The following is a 14,263-nucleotide window of genomic DNA, read 5'->3' on the forward strand; positions in this document are numbered from 1 at the left end:
CTCCAAGGAGCAAGGGTCGGCTTTGCTGCCCAGGCAAACACTGAAACCAACAGCACACAGCTCAGGGTACAGCTCATCTGTGCCTCACTGTGCAGGGCCAGTCAAGGAAGCATGAGCTGCGGACAAGGCAAGGTGGCTAACCCATGAGTGTCTGGGAACTCCAACCTGAGCAGCTGCCAGCTTGGGTTCAAAGAATAATCAAAAATGGATGGCGGTTCTTATCCAACATCAGAAGGATTAAACATCCCATAAAGATGAGGGGAGAGGGAATTCCCAGCATATGGGTCCTACCCGCTCATTCCTTGAGAATCCAGGCCTTCTGCAACACCTGTGTCCTCCTAACTCAATCTGCCAACATCTGTGGAGCAGGTGCTCTGCTCACCTCCCAGGGAACTGAGCAGAAAAGGTTCAAAGCAGCTCCAAGTGCCTGTGGAGCTGTAACCTGGCTTTTGTAGACTTCCACAGGGCCCTCCTACCTGGCCACATGCACACCCGTGCCCCTCGCCTCAGTGGATGGTTCCCACTACACCATATCCACATACCTGACTAGGTACGAAACTCTGTGGCACTGCCACATCGGGGTCTCGTATTTCCCACCATTCAAGGATGACTCTTGCTGGCTGAAGACACTCTGAGCTCAAGAATTCCTTCCTACCTTTGCAACGCCTCTCAGGAGTCGAAATCCTGTGAGTTCTCTATCCAGGCCTTGTCATTACTTATGATATGACCCCTCTTCGCAACTTCCATACTGGCTGGCTGGCTCTCCTTAAGGGACCCACATACAAGTAATGGCAACACTAGACAGTACGTGTATAACCTGTGCCTATTGCCATTTCTCAACCTGGTGTCCCTATAGAACATAGTAGAAAGCCAGCAATATGTGCTAAATGTACAGCACACCATGAAACAGAACAAGACATCGCCACATGGTCTAGTAGCTGGAATTCATGGCAATCCCAGGAGGCCTGAGCCCAGGTCCTGACCTGGAAGTGGTGTAATGGAGCAGGACTTTCACACGATTCCTGTACACAGAGGGCTGCCATCGCCAATGACAGCCTTCCAAGTGAGGGGGAGAGAGTAGACAGACAGACTTTCATCAGCCAGAGGGACACCTGTGATTACAGACCACTTCAATCCTGTTTGAAAATACACTTGAGGACTAGAGGTGTGGCTCAAGTGGCAGAGCACCTGTTTTGTAAGGGTGAAGCCCTGAGTTCAAACCCTAGTCCCACAAAAAAAAAAAAAAAAAGAAAAGAAAGAAAGAAAATACACGAACTGAAAATGAGCACACAAACCTGAGAGGCAGAGTTCAACAGTGGCAGCAGTACAGATGCTCCCCACCCCTTGCACGCTTTCCAATGGTAGCAAGTGTCACTGAAACACCTTTTCTGACAATGCAAAACCATGAATATTCTTGGCACTTTCTGTCATTCTCCACTTCCTACCCTTGCTGCCCTACCATGGAACTTTAGCAGAATATCTCAACAGGCCCAGCAAGAACTTCTCCAATCCACGATTGTATCTATGTACATCTGTGTACCCAGCGGCATTGGGTATCTATGATTAGATTCTAATACACCCAAAGGCATTACACGGCTTTATCCAACGGTGGGCAACTATGGAACAATTCAGTGGCTAAGTAGTCAAGAAGTTAAAAAATAGCACACACTTTTTCTTGAAAACACCCTGGGCACAATGGCTTTCTCAGAACCAGGGAATTAAACAATGCCCAGAATAGATCACAGAGGTGAAGTACGGGTCACTAAATCCTCCAGGGAGTTTCTTTGTGGTGACAGAAGACCAGTGACTATATCAAGAGTGATTCCACAAGTACAGGGAACTCTAGTTTTAAGCAAGTACCAACTGTCCCTTAGCTCATTCTGGGGCAGTAAGTGCAATGACAGGCAGGCGTGAAGTGGGTGGCCTCTGGTTGCTGCAGGCTACTTCACCGTCACGCACATCCTGCCAACTGTGCCCAGGTGTTGCCATTGGGTGCACTCGGAGTCAGCAGAGAAAGGTGGCACCACATAGATGTTACCAGTACAGTCCATTAACCCTTACAATGTTTAAGCTCATGGAATCAGTGAATTCCACCCTGTGAGACATGCCCATCAAAGGGATGACACTGAAAACAGGGTAGTGACACCTGCTGCTCTCCAGGCGTCAGTACTGGGCAGGACTGGAATAGGAGTCCTACACTTGAGAGATCAGGGAGAAATCACTGGAGGGAAGGACAACATTTTGCAAAGACAGTGGTGTCTAGTGATTCAGCCAAAGCAATACCCCTTCCAGAGGACTGGGCAGAAGACCATGAGGCCTCACCCACACATACGTGGGCTGTCTTACTGTGGAGCAGATACAGAGCACAGCTAAAATGCACGTTAAATACCTAACCTTGACCCGCTCCTCATCAGAAAACTGGCCTAAGAAGTGTTTCTCAGCCTTTTCCAATCCCAGTGATGGCCCAACCCAACCCAAGTGCTAGAGACCCCTGGGCACCTCACAGTGGCAGACAAACGAGAACATCCCAACGTGAGCCTGGGATGAAGGGACAGCCTGTGTGGGGCTACGCAGTGCAGATACGGAGGTGACGGTGAACCCCAACAGGAAAGCAGGGTAGTGAACATGTATGGAGGGGTGGGGCTGCCTTTGCAGGGAGGAAGCCGCACAGGTACATCAGCGACTCTGAAGACTGCTGCAGCCTGAGCCATTTCTACAGGAAGGCCCAATTACTATTTACATCTGTAATTATGTGCATTTGACTATGCAAAGGCAGGCCTCAGCCTCAGCTCCACTGACACACCCACTGGGCTGTCTGTAAAGATCACAAATAGGTTTTGTAAAAGGGATTTCCCCTCCTACAGATGCATTTTATGGAACTCGCAAAAAGGCTCAGCTCTAGACTAAAAATAGCCCAGGTGCAGGAGCACAGGTATTGTGAAGCTTAATTGTGAAAGATCAACCTGGAGAGAGTGAGGTGAGATCTGAAAGAAGGTGACACGGAGCTTCCTGTGAGGCCTAGAGTTACTTGTGGGTTACAAGCTCCCCAAGGTTCTGGGTGAGGCAGCTCACTAGCAGCTTCCCTCAGAGTACAGAGCTTGGGCAGGCGAGGAAGAGCCACAGAAAAGAGGGGTGCCTGACAGGGAGGTGAGGAAGGAAGGGCTCCCCCAAGACAGAGAGGAAAGCAGAGCGCCAGCACCCAAGGCCTGGGTGTGTGGAGTGTTTGTTGGTCATAGCACCCAGAAAGGAACTGCTCCTTGCTGAGGTCTCTCAGCCACCCCCACTCCTGGGTGTAGCTGCAGGGCTTGTGCCAGGGCAGACACTCCACAGCAATGGGCTCTCCTTGGAGGCAAATCTCAGCTCTCCTCCTGTTGGTGAGGAACATGCTTTCCATGTACCTGATTAAAAACCACTAGCCTGCTACAGGCTGCCCTGCTCATAAAGGGAGTCACACACAGGTCCTGTGAAGGAGACAAGCCTCCAGGAAGAATATCTAGCCAAGGAAAAAATAAGGTCTCTATGCTGGGAATTCTGCCCCGGTAAGACACCAGGCCTTGGGCTGGCCTGAGAGGAGGACCACGGACAAGACTTATGATGTCTTACCCCCAGGAAGGCAGGCCAAATAGAAACCAGGCTGCCAGAGGCCAAGCTGTGGCCACAGAAGCATAAGCCAGTGTTTTGGGAAGAAAAGAAAGAGTCCCTGAGCTGAATGAAAGGGAAACAAACCAGGTCAGAAACTAAGGGTATACACTTGTTAGCATGTCAAGGACAGCTGTGTCTGATTTCAGACACACTCATTGCACCTGGCTGTCCTGAGCCTCTCTGAGTTCAGAGCAGCCCAGCTGGAACCCGAGTTCCACTGAGTCCACTGGCTTAAGGGTCCACCACAGGAACCTCAGGGCTTAAAGACGGACATCTCTGGACTGTTGCTTGGTGGCCAAGTGACCAGAACACATTTCAGGACTCTGGATTCGTGATGATACACTCTCTGGAGGCCAGGTGGTATGGAGATACAAGTGGTGCACTAACTACAGTCATGGACCCACCTCTCATCCTAAAACTCACAGCGCATGGCCACAGTGATATGCTGCTGGCCTTGGGTGGCCACCCCTAAGGAAACTCTAAAAGGCACCCTCCAGTATGAACAGTGCTGTAAGCTGGAAAACAGACACCAGCCTGGAGGAGCTCCCAGCCTCCTGAAAACAAGCAGGAAGGTTAGCAGGGCTGGGTAAGGGTCTGTGGTATCAGCTTCCAATTGGGATGATTATATAAACTTCAAAGTGATTTTAAGTGATTGCTGAGCAAAAAACAAGATTCATCAAAGTAGTCTTCTGAAGAGTGAACCTTCTCAACACGTCAAAATGTGCCATTTATTCTACACATTCTTTAAGAGCATCACTCTGGCCCACCCTCACTAGGTAGGAAGTGCAGCATGCTGAGGGACTGATGCCCTGTGGTCTGGAGCAAGCAGGCAGAGCTATTCCTGTTGCAAACTACGCAACCCACCGCGGTTGGACACTCTGGAGTCCACTCTTAGAAACACAAGCGTTCACAGAAGAAGGGCAAAGCCCAGCCATGAGGCCAAGGCCAAGGGGGTGAGGGGCCTATTCTGAAGGCTGAGGAGAAAGTGTCTGGGACACACCAGAGTGTGTGTCCACTGAGTCACTCACAACTGTGAAACCAGATGTCCCAGTGGATGTAGGCCATGATTTGGATTTCTGAAATTTGAGTCCAAGAAAACATGTCTGCAGAGCATGAGCCTCTGAAGGACTTTGGGTCACTTCTCAATAAGGAGCTGCTCAGATCCCCTCCAGGTATTTTGACTCTGTGTGGGTGCTGACATCATGAAGCATGGGGTGGATGGCTGTCATAATTAAGCTTTTTCTAAGAGCTCATAAAATTTAATCATTTGATTTTGAGAAGTGTGTCAAGACCTCATTCAGTGGGGAACGGACAGTCTCTTAAGACAGTGTTGGGAAAAGTAAACATCCCTGTGCAAAAGAATGAAGTTGAGCCCCTGCCTTATACCACATACAAAATTTAAATCAAAATGGGTCAGAGACTTAGAAGTAAAAGCTAAAATCAAGAAACTCTTAGAGGGAAATGAAAAATAAACCTGTGACCTTGAATACGGCAATGGCAACAAAAGCACAGTGAAATAAAAATAGGTTAATTTGGAATTTTGTGTTTCTAAAGACATTATCAATAAAGTAAAAGAATGCATCAAGCTGCTGGGCACCGGTACTCACTTCTGTAATCCCAGCTACTCAGGAGGCAGAAATCAGAAGGATCAAGGTTCAAAGCCAGGCCAGGCAAACAGTTCATGAGACCCTATCTTGAAAAACTCTTCACAAAAACAGGGCTGGTGGAGTGGCTGAAGGTGAAGACTTTGAGTTCAAACCCCAGTACCACAAAAAACCCAAACCAAACCAAAACCCCCCAAAAAACCAAAAAGCCATCAAATGGGAGCAGTATCTCAAAATGATGTAAATTATGTATCTGATAAGGGACTTGTATTTAGAGTATAAAAAATCCTTACAACTCAACAATAAAGAGACAACCAAATTAAAAATGGAAATATGTTCAATGTCATTAATCACCAGGGAAACACAAATCAATGAACCACAGTGAGATAGGACCTCACACCTGCCAGGATGGCTATAATCAAATAAAAAAGATAACAACTGTGACGGAAAGCCTGGAGGAGCTGGAACCCTCATACTCCACCAGTGGGAATGTAAAATAGTAGTCGCTTGTGACAACAATCTAGCAGGGCCTTAAACAGTTAAAGAGAGTTACCAAGTGATCCAGCAATTCCTTTCATCTACTCAAGAGAATGAAAACACATGTTGGTGCAAAAATACACACATAAACTTCACATGCTCAACAGCCAAAAGGTATAACCAACCTGATGTCCATCCACGGATAAGTGAATAAACACAATGCAGCAAAGCCATAGTTTTGAAGAAATAAAAGACTGACACATGCTATAACGAAGATGAATCTTAAAGATATTCTAAGTGAAGGAAACCAGACACAGGGTTCCATTTACACATGTCCTAAGCAAGCAGATCTTGTTCCAAAAGGCAGAGAACAGACAGTGGCTGCTAAGAGCTGCTGGGTGGGGGCTAGGAAAACAGGCACGATGGTAATGGACACGCAGTTTCTTTCTGGGAGACAACAATGTTCTATGATTGTGGTGATGGCTGTGTAACTCTGAAAATACTAGAAACCATTAAATTGCACACTTTTAGCAGGCATATTGCAAGGTGCATGAATTTTGTATATCAAAGGAACTGTAAAACACATACTTCACCCAGTTCCTGATTCTCTATCAAGAACCATCACTCTGCTCCAGTGTTGAGGTATGTTTACAAAATGAGAGGGTTGCCTCTGCCCAGGCCTGCTGTTTCTCAGGCTTTTGCCATGCCCACCACAGCATGCACACCAGTGGCTTGCACAGGGAAGCAGGTCACCAATGCAATCCACCACATCAAGAGAACAACGAACACCTTAGGAAGCCATGGCCATTCTACGTGGAAAGGCTGGCAGCACCAGGTTCTTCTAGCTGATGGAGCGCTGCACTGGCAGTGGTGCAGACGCCCAGCAGGACCCACTTCCTTTCCCAAGCTCCAGGGCCACATGTGCTCCTGATGGCATCACACCTGTCCAGGTGATAAGAGCACCTGCCTAGCAAGCACAAGGTCTTGAGTTCAAACCCCAGTACCACCAAAAAATCCCCAAAACAGAGTGCAAGTTTCCTTGGCAATGGAGCTTTTCCACAGCAAGTGAGATCAGCAAGAGTGAGAACAGCATCCTGTCAGTTCAGGGCAGATACTGCTGATCAATGGGGTCAGACATCAGAGCTGCAAGTGACAGCAATCCCTGCTCTCGGGCCCAGCACTCCAGGAACCCGGGGTGGCCTACCTTGCTGGCTGCGGGGACCGGGGCTTTGGCTTCTCCTTCTCCTTCTCCCGCTCCTTGTCCCTGTCCCGGTCTCGGTGCTGCCGGTCCTTCTCGTCGCGTTTGGCTCGCTCTCTCTCCCACTCCTCCTTCCTCCGCTGCCGTTCCTTGTCACGCTCCCGCTCGCGCTCCCGCTCGCGCTCCCTCTGCCGGCGCTCACGCTCCCGGTCGCGCTCCCGTTCCCGCTCTCGTTCCCGCTGCCTGTTCTCTCGCTCTCGTTCCCTCTCCCTTTCCTTTGTTAAAAAGCCAAACACACATACACACACACACACACACACGCACACGCGCGCACACACACACACACACACTATGATTAAGCACTGTTTGGTAGAGGGCAGGACACAGTGAGCAAGTGGGAGGACGTGCTCAGGGCCAGTCTCAAGGCTATTTCATTCCAGTGTCTCCTTCAAATACACATTAAAGAATGGGATAGGTGCCAAATTAGAGATGAACACAAGATAAGAGACAAGTCACCCCAACCACTAAGTCCAGAGCTCTGCCACCACAGCCTGGTTTAAGCTCATGACCCAGAGGATATGGCCTCTGGATGCGGCTCCTTCTGAGGGTGGAGGTCACACAGCAGCTGTGCACAGGGGCACATGCAGCACTTCACTGAGCAGCGTCTGGAACAGAATGGACAATCCACCTCTGCCAACTTGTTCATTTGCTCTAGAAGTCAATGTTAAAACTGAATAAAATTCAGTCACAGCACACCTGCCAGTTATGGGCTTTTGGCCACTTCAGAGGATGTGCTTTGTGTTTTCATGGCTTTCCTGCTGCCTGCTCTGCCTAGGGACAGGTGGGCACAGGAGGGCCCTGAGATCTTCTGCAGAAGCTCACCATCTGTGGGCTCCTGGGGCTGCCACCTCCTTTAGGCCCTGAAAACTCATGGCTCTGTCACATCAGCCACAGCACACAACCTGCTCAACTGTGCTAATGGGTCTTCCCGGGAGCAGCCTTTTCATGTCACCCAAGAGCGAAGATTCGGGACTCACAGTTTGTAGCATACAGGTCTACAAATACACTAAGCTCTTGGAGTCAGAACGGCTTGGGAGGAAGTCACACTATAGACCAGTCTTTTGTCACACTAACACAGCATGGCCAGCCAGAAGCACGTTCTTAGCCAGTGGGCTGGAGGGGTGAGAACGACACTACAGCGTAAACACCACTGCTAGGGAGACTTCCAAGAGTGACAAGCTCAGGAGGGTGAGACAGTCCTTTGAAAATTAGCATCAGTAACCTCACGAGCAAATCTAAGTTTACAATGCCATGGCGAGAACAAAGTTTTCAGGGAAGCCCCTATTCAGACTACCACAAATTTAACCAGTGGGTCAGGAGACAATTGACCGGGCCTTGAATTTAGTACAATTAGCATGGCTCGATTAGTGTATTGTGCTGACAGAATAAGCGCACGTGAAATGCTGTAGCTAAGAAGGGGGTGACTGCTGCTGGGTGCAGAAGCATATGCCTATGACCCCAGTACTCAGGAGGCTGAGGTGGGAGGAGTACAAGTTTGAAGTCAGCCTGGGCTACATATTGAGACCCTGTCTTAAAAAGGGTCATTTTACTGGGTAGATCAGGGGCATTCCCATCTGCATGGTGGAGTCATACTTACTCGGTAATTATGATACGGTTCTGTTTCTGTATATTGCACCCTGAAATTCTCGTACTGTCCACCGCGCCAAAACCGCTCTATTTCATAGTCATAATAAGGATCTGCGTAAGGCTCGAGTCTGAAATGAGAGCCAGTGAGAAGGAAATCTTATCACTTAGCACTAGAACGAAACTGCACAAAACTCGAGCCAACAGAATCCAACACCCATTGCAAAAATAATACACCACAACCAAGTGCACTTATGCCAGGAACGCAAAGCTGAGTCACTATTAGGAAATCCATTAAATACTACACATGACAATGAACCTGAAAAGAAAAGCCATGGGATTATATCCACACATGGTAAGGTTCTGGCAAAAACTCAATACCCATGCCCGGGGAAAATACTCAATAAAATAAGAATTTCTAACAAAGTAAAAACACGTTCAGACACTCTAAAACGAAGCTAGCATCTGACTTAGTGGGGAGGCAGGGTGGACTTTCCCCAAGGATCAGAAGGAGGTGGAACCCACATCTCCAGCACTGCCCACCAGCATACACGGAGGCAGAGAAGCCAGGCAGGTGTGGTTATGTGGAGAAGCAAGCAAAGCCATCTCAATTGGAAAATTCTGTGACACCACACTTGAAAACCTAGAGATCTGATGACACAGTCAATTCACACAAATAAGCACAAGGAATTCAGGAAAGCAGAAGGATGAAAACTAACATGTGGGAATCAAAGTCCTCATATACACAAAGAGTGGCCAGTTAAGAGACAGTGAGTAGAGGAAGCCTCATTTACAGTGGCAAGAAAGAGATACATCCTGAGGAGTAAAACACACCAAACCAAAAATACGCAGCCTATTCCTGAAAGACAACAAGATGTGATAGGGCGCTTGATATCGCCAAGCCAGCCCTTCCTACACTGGTTCCCAAGTATGAATCAATCCCAGTAAGAACCCCAATGACTTTTATGGGCCAGAAAGTTGATGCCCTGGTTCACATGGAAAAATAGACATACAAGCCCAGACAAGAAAACCCTGCAAAGAGCAGGGAATAGTGGCTCATACCTGTAATCCCAGCTGCTCAGGAGGCAGAAATGAGAAGGACTGCAGTTTGAGGCCAGCCCAAACAAAAACTCAGCAAGACTCCATCTTAATCAAAAAGCCAGGCATGGTGTGTGTTTGTTATCCCAGCTAAGCAGGAGAGGATCACTGTCTGAGGATGGCTTGGCAAAAACGCGAGGCCCTCCAAATAACTAAAGTAAAAAGAACTGACGGCGTGGCTCAAGTGTAGAGCACCTGCTTAGCAAAGCTCAAGGTCCTGAGTTCAAACCTCAGAACCAAAAAACAAAACAAACCTTAAAGAAGATAGCCTCTGAGACATGACAGCATGCTGAAAAGCCACACATCATTGTAGCCCATGAAGAAACAAATGGTGATGGAGGAAAGCAGGAAGCCAGGGAGAGACCCATGGTTGTTCGCCATGGTAACACCTCATGGGGCAAAAGGAGGATCTGACCACTCACTGGGAGATGGTCAAAGGGGCCTTACACAGCACTCGAGAACAAGTCCCTTTCCTGCCCTGAGGACAGCTGGCCTACAGCTTCACTCCTCAACCTGTGTGGGGCAGCAGGCAGCGAAGTGCACAATCCTCAGCAGCTGGCTGCTCACTGGGCACTCTCCAACAGGATCTCAAGTGTCCAACCAAGTGGATTCTGCCAAGTGGCAGCTTTTTTATTGAAAACAGTCAGGCATCACTCAGCATAACCTGCACAATGCTTGAGCAGCATTCGATCACGACCACAAGTAGACAACCACAAGCCTGTGGCAGCACACACTGAAGGGAGAAAGTGAACGCCCTGAAACAGACTTAACAGACTTTTCCACCGATGGTGAAGACCAAAGGCCAAAGCCAGACCTGGTGGTGAGGCGGTGAAGTCCTATAATCCCAGTACTTGGGAGGAGCAAGCAGAAGGATCATGAGCACCAGGCCAGCATGGACCACCCTGTCTCAAAAAAACAAAATGGGGGTGGGGGTAGGAGTGGGGAAGAACTTTTCCCTGGTGTTGGTTGTTTTCAGTCAATTGTTTGTTTCAAATCAACTAGGCCTTAGTTTCCTTGTATTTGGATGAAACAAACTAAATGACTTCTAAGCTTCCAGCTCTTAATTTTTTTTTTTTTTTTTTTTTTTGCAGTACTGGGGTTTGAACTCAGGGCCTACACCTTGAGCAACTCCACCAGCCCTTTTTGTGATGGGTTTTTTTTGAGATAGGGTCTTGTGAACTATTTGCCTGGCTGGCTTCATACTGTGATCCTCTTGGTCTCTGCCTCCTGAGTAGGTAGGATCACAGATGTGAGCTAGCGGTGCCCAGGCCTGAACTTCTAATTCTTAACACAACCTCTACCAACTATGCTTTCACCCTCCTGTACCCTTTCCTGGGCATGCTACAGACAGAAACATCTCTGTCACCCTTGCTGAGTATGTGGCTACATAGTGAGTTCCAGGCCAGCCTGGCTACATAGTAAGACCTTGTCTCAAAACAAAACAAAAAACCAAAAAACAAACAAAATAACAAACCACAAATCCTATTGGAAGGTTCCATGGTTGAGCCAATTTGAGCAAAGCTGACTGCACGAGCCAGAGGGGGCTTATGCACCCTGGTCTGCTGTCTTTGATCAGTCAGCACTGCAGAGTTCTGCACACAAGCCAGGAGATGGCACTCACAGCCACAGTCTTCTGATCACACTCAGTAGCTGGCGCACACAGGTTCCCCATGTACCCAGAGCTCTGGCAGCATCACACTCAGCTGGGGCAAGTGGAGTGAATCCACCCCTCTCTGGAGAGGAGCCCTAAGGTCCTGGCTGAGAAGCAACTGTCAGACACACCCAGCAGGGGCAGTGCAGGTGCTTCTGTCTGACTATTCTTTAAATTAAACCAGCTCCCTCCAGTACTTTGCCATCAACGGGTCCACATGCCTTCCCACTGGACACTCCATCACTGTAACCAGCCTCTGGCCAGGACCCTGACTGTCTTTTCCCCAGTGCCCATGAGAAGCACTGAGTGCTATCACAGAGATCTTGACTCAGCAAGTCTGAGTGGAGTCTGGCACAAAGGTCCCCATGTCAACTCAGAGGCACAGAGATGTTAAAAAAAAATAAAACACAACACAGTCAGTTCTCAGACACCCGAGGCAAACCTCAGTCCTGTCTGCAGAGGCTTTAGCAGCAGAGGACCTGCAGTGCAGACACCTGCTCCTGTCAGAAAGATACAGGGCCAGGAGCCAGCTTCTACATCCCAGCACCAAACACAAGGCAGGCCTGGAGACTGCTTCTGCACCAAGTGAGGCATGCTATAAAGCCGAGGGTGTCATAGAACCTTGGCCATTGGACTGCCTGCAGTCAGGCACACACCATACCTGCTCCATCAAGGAAGGCAGAAATACGGTGTGTCCAGGACCAAGCCTAAGCTCCCACACCCCTCCCTTCCACTCAGAACACCACACTCAGAGAACTCTGTGCTTCTCACAGTGCTCCAGACTGTGCACTCTAGCTCCCAGACTCTCACGGACACATGACAAGGCAGGAAGGACATCATTATCCATGCATCACACGAGAGTGGGCCTCCCAGTGTTGGCCACAAACCAAGGAGACCCGCAGACAGCAAGGCCAGACTCAGTTTCAACTCAAGTGCTTCTAACTTGACGCTGTCCATGTACAGAGTTTAACTAGAACATGTACTTTTTAACTACAGCAGTCCTTGCTCTTTCTGGCAGATCTGCTTCTACTTGTTCTATGGAGTACTGAACACTAAAAGACTGCTTTTTCCTTCATACCTATGGTAAAGTTCAATTTACAAATGAGGCGCAGTAAGAGATTAAGAACTAACCATCATGTAGAATAACGATAAACTATTAGAAACTCCTAATTGCTTACTTCTGGAGTTTTTCACTGTGTGGTTTCAGGCATGGTAACTGCGAGTAGGAATGCAAAGGCATGGACCAGAGGGGACTGCCATCATCCTGAAACCTTTGCCTCGTCACCCTCCAAGCTGGCTCCCGCCTGGACAGCATGGTCCCTGGGGCACTTGTCCCACCCCTACCCATGCAGATTAGCTCAGGGGAGGCACAACCCAACAAGGGGTCCTGGACAACAGCCCTGGGCACTGAACACACATACCACCCTGCCCACGTCTTCCTGTTGCACCTTTTACTCTTTTCAGCCACTCAGGAATGGCAGTGACTGACTTCCAGCAGCAACCACTGCTACACAACTGAGGTAGTGCTATAGACAATGAGGACCACTGAGTGGTTACAGTTTAGCTCCTGTACTGAAGCCCTTGCCTCACCCCCCTATGGAAGAAACTTTGCCCTTTCAAGAAGAACCACTGGGGGCAGAAGCAGGGAGAGGGGAGCAGCACATTTTAGTCCATGACCTGTGCTCCTCAACATCACACACTCCCTCTATCACGATTTTCAAAGACCAGCATTAAAAGTCTGGGGAGCACAAATAACTGACACCCTTTACGGCAAGAGGACCACACTTGCCATGCTCTTAAGACTGCAGTGACAAACCTCACATTTCCTGGGAACCTGGGTGGGGAGACAGAGACACAGACTCAGGGGCTGCAAAAGTCCTCAGAAACCACAGGTGTGTGCATGCCTAGTAACAAAGCCCACAGCACCAAGCTAAAGCACCTTCCACAAGGAAGCAGACCAAGGAGCAGTGACTGAAAGAAGAGTCTCAATTAGCCCAGGGGTGGTATTCCAAATCTAGCAAGGCTGGGTGGCACCAACCCCAAGGGTGCCCTGGGGACCCGCTGTGCTCTTGTCAGAGCATGGGTTACCCAGGGGAAACTCAATTCTCTTTCTCTTTTTTACTGGGGGGGGGGGTGGTACTGGGGTTTGAACTCAGGGCCTCACACTTGCTAGGCAGGTGCTCTGCCACCTGAGCTACTCCGCCAGCCCTATCAATTCTTCAAAAGGGAGGAAGAGGCAGAACATTCCTTACGCTGTGTCTCTGACATCTCTTGGGCCCCGAGAATTCCAATCTCGAAAAACTTCATTTTCTTTGTCAAACTCTCGTTCGTCTTCACCAATGGTCACGGTAAACCTTTTCTCTTCAAAATCAGGCTCCTGTTCTTTCCGAATGGTTGCTTTTTTTAAAACCTACCATGGAGAAAGAGAGACATCAGTGTGGAGTCACGGCACGCAGAATCACTGTTAGGGACCCAGGAACCCTGGCAGCCTGGCACTAGAGCTCATGAGGAACAGGACCATGGAATTCAAGAGGGTTCCTGGGTGACAAGGCTGAGTTGCAGAGGGTGTTCAGGGAAGGGCTTTGTCTGTGTCTCCCAGGGCAGAAGGACTAGGAGTACTACAAAAGTGGGCCAGGTGCCAGCAGACTCTGGTCCCCAGACTGTGAACAGGGCCAAAGTCTGGTACGAGAGGAGGCCCCAGTGGAGTGGCAGGGCTGCTGTCTTGAAAACTGTCTCAGGAGGTGGCTAGAGGTGACACCTTGTCTTCTGAGCTGCTCCAAACACCTAAATATGGCAGGTCTGTGCCCTGGGCTGGGCCTCCCTGGGTTTGCACTTCGTAACCTGAACTGCCTTACAGAGGTAAGTAGACATAATTTCCCATTCTCTGACTCTTAAGGGAAGCACAGAAATATCACCATAGCTTCTAGCCCTTTACTGAGCTTCTATCAC

The 14,263-nt window shown here is 49.0% G+C and overlaps 1 protein-coding gene across 4 annotated transcripts in view; it reads right to left on the reverse strand.

Moving 5' to 3' along the window:
• Zc3h18 (zinc finger CCCH-type containing 18) overlaps window positions 1-14,263 on the reverse strand; it is a 51,344-nt gene that overhangs the window by 13,554 nt on the left and 23,527 nt on the right. For 3 of the 4 annotated variants that reach the window (XM_020173538.2, XM_074055484.1, XM_074055485.1), the window contains 3 exons: window positions 13,567-13,724; window positions 8,579-8,696; window positions 6,928-7,196 (listed from right to left, as the gene is read on the reverse strand). In XM_020173538.2, the coding sequence (XP_020029127.1) occupies window positions 6,928-7,196; window positions 8,579-8,696; window positions 13,567-13,724 (545 nt within the window). The remainder of the gene's footprint in view (window positions 1-6,927; window positions 7,197-8,578; window positions 8,697-13,566; window positions 13,725-14,263) is intronic. The other variant, XM_074055486.1, reaches the window with a different exon arrangement.

This window comes from Castor canadensis, chromosome 15 (genome assembly GCF_047511655.1).
Source record: "Castor canadensis chromosome 15, mCasCan1.hap1v2, whole genome shotgun sequence".
Lineage (NCBI taxonomy): Eukaryota > Metazoa > Chordata > Mammalia > Rodentia > Castoridae > Castor > Castor canadensis.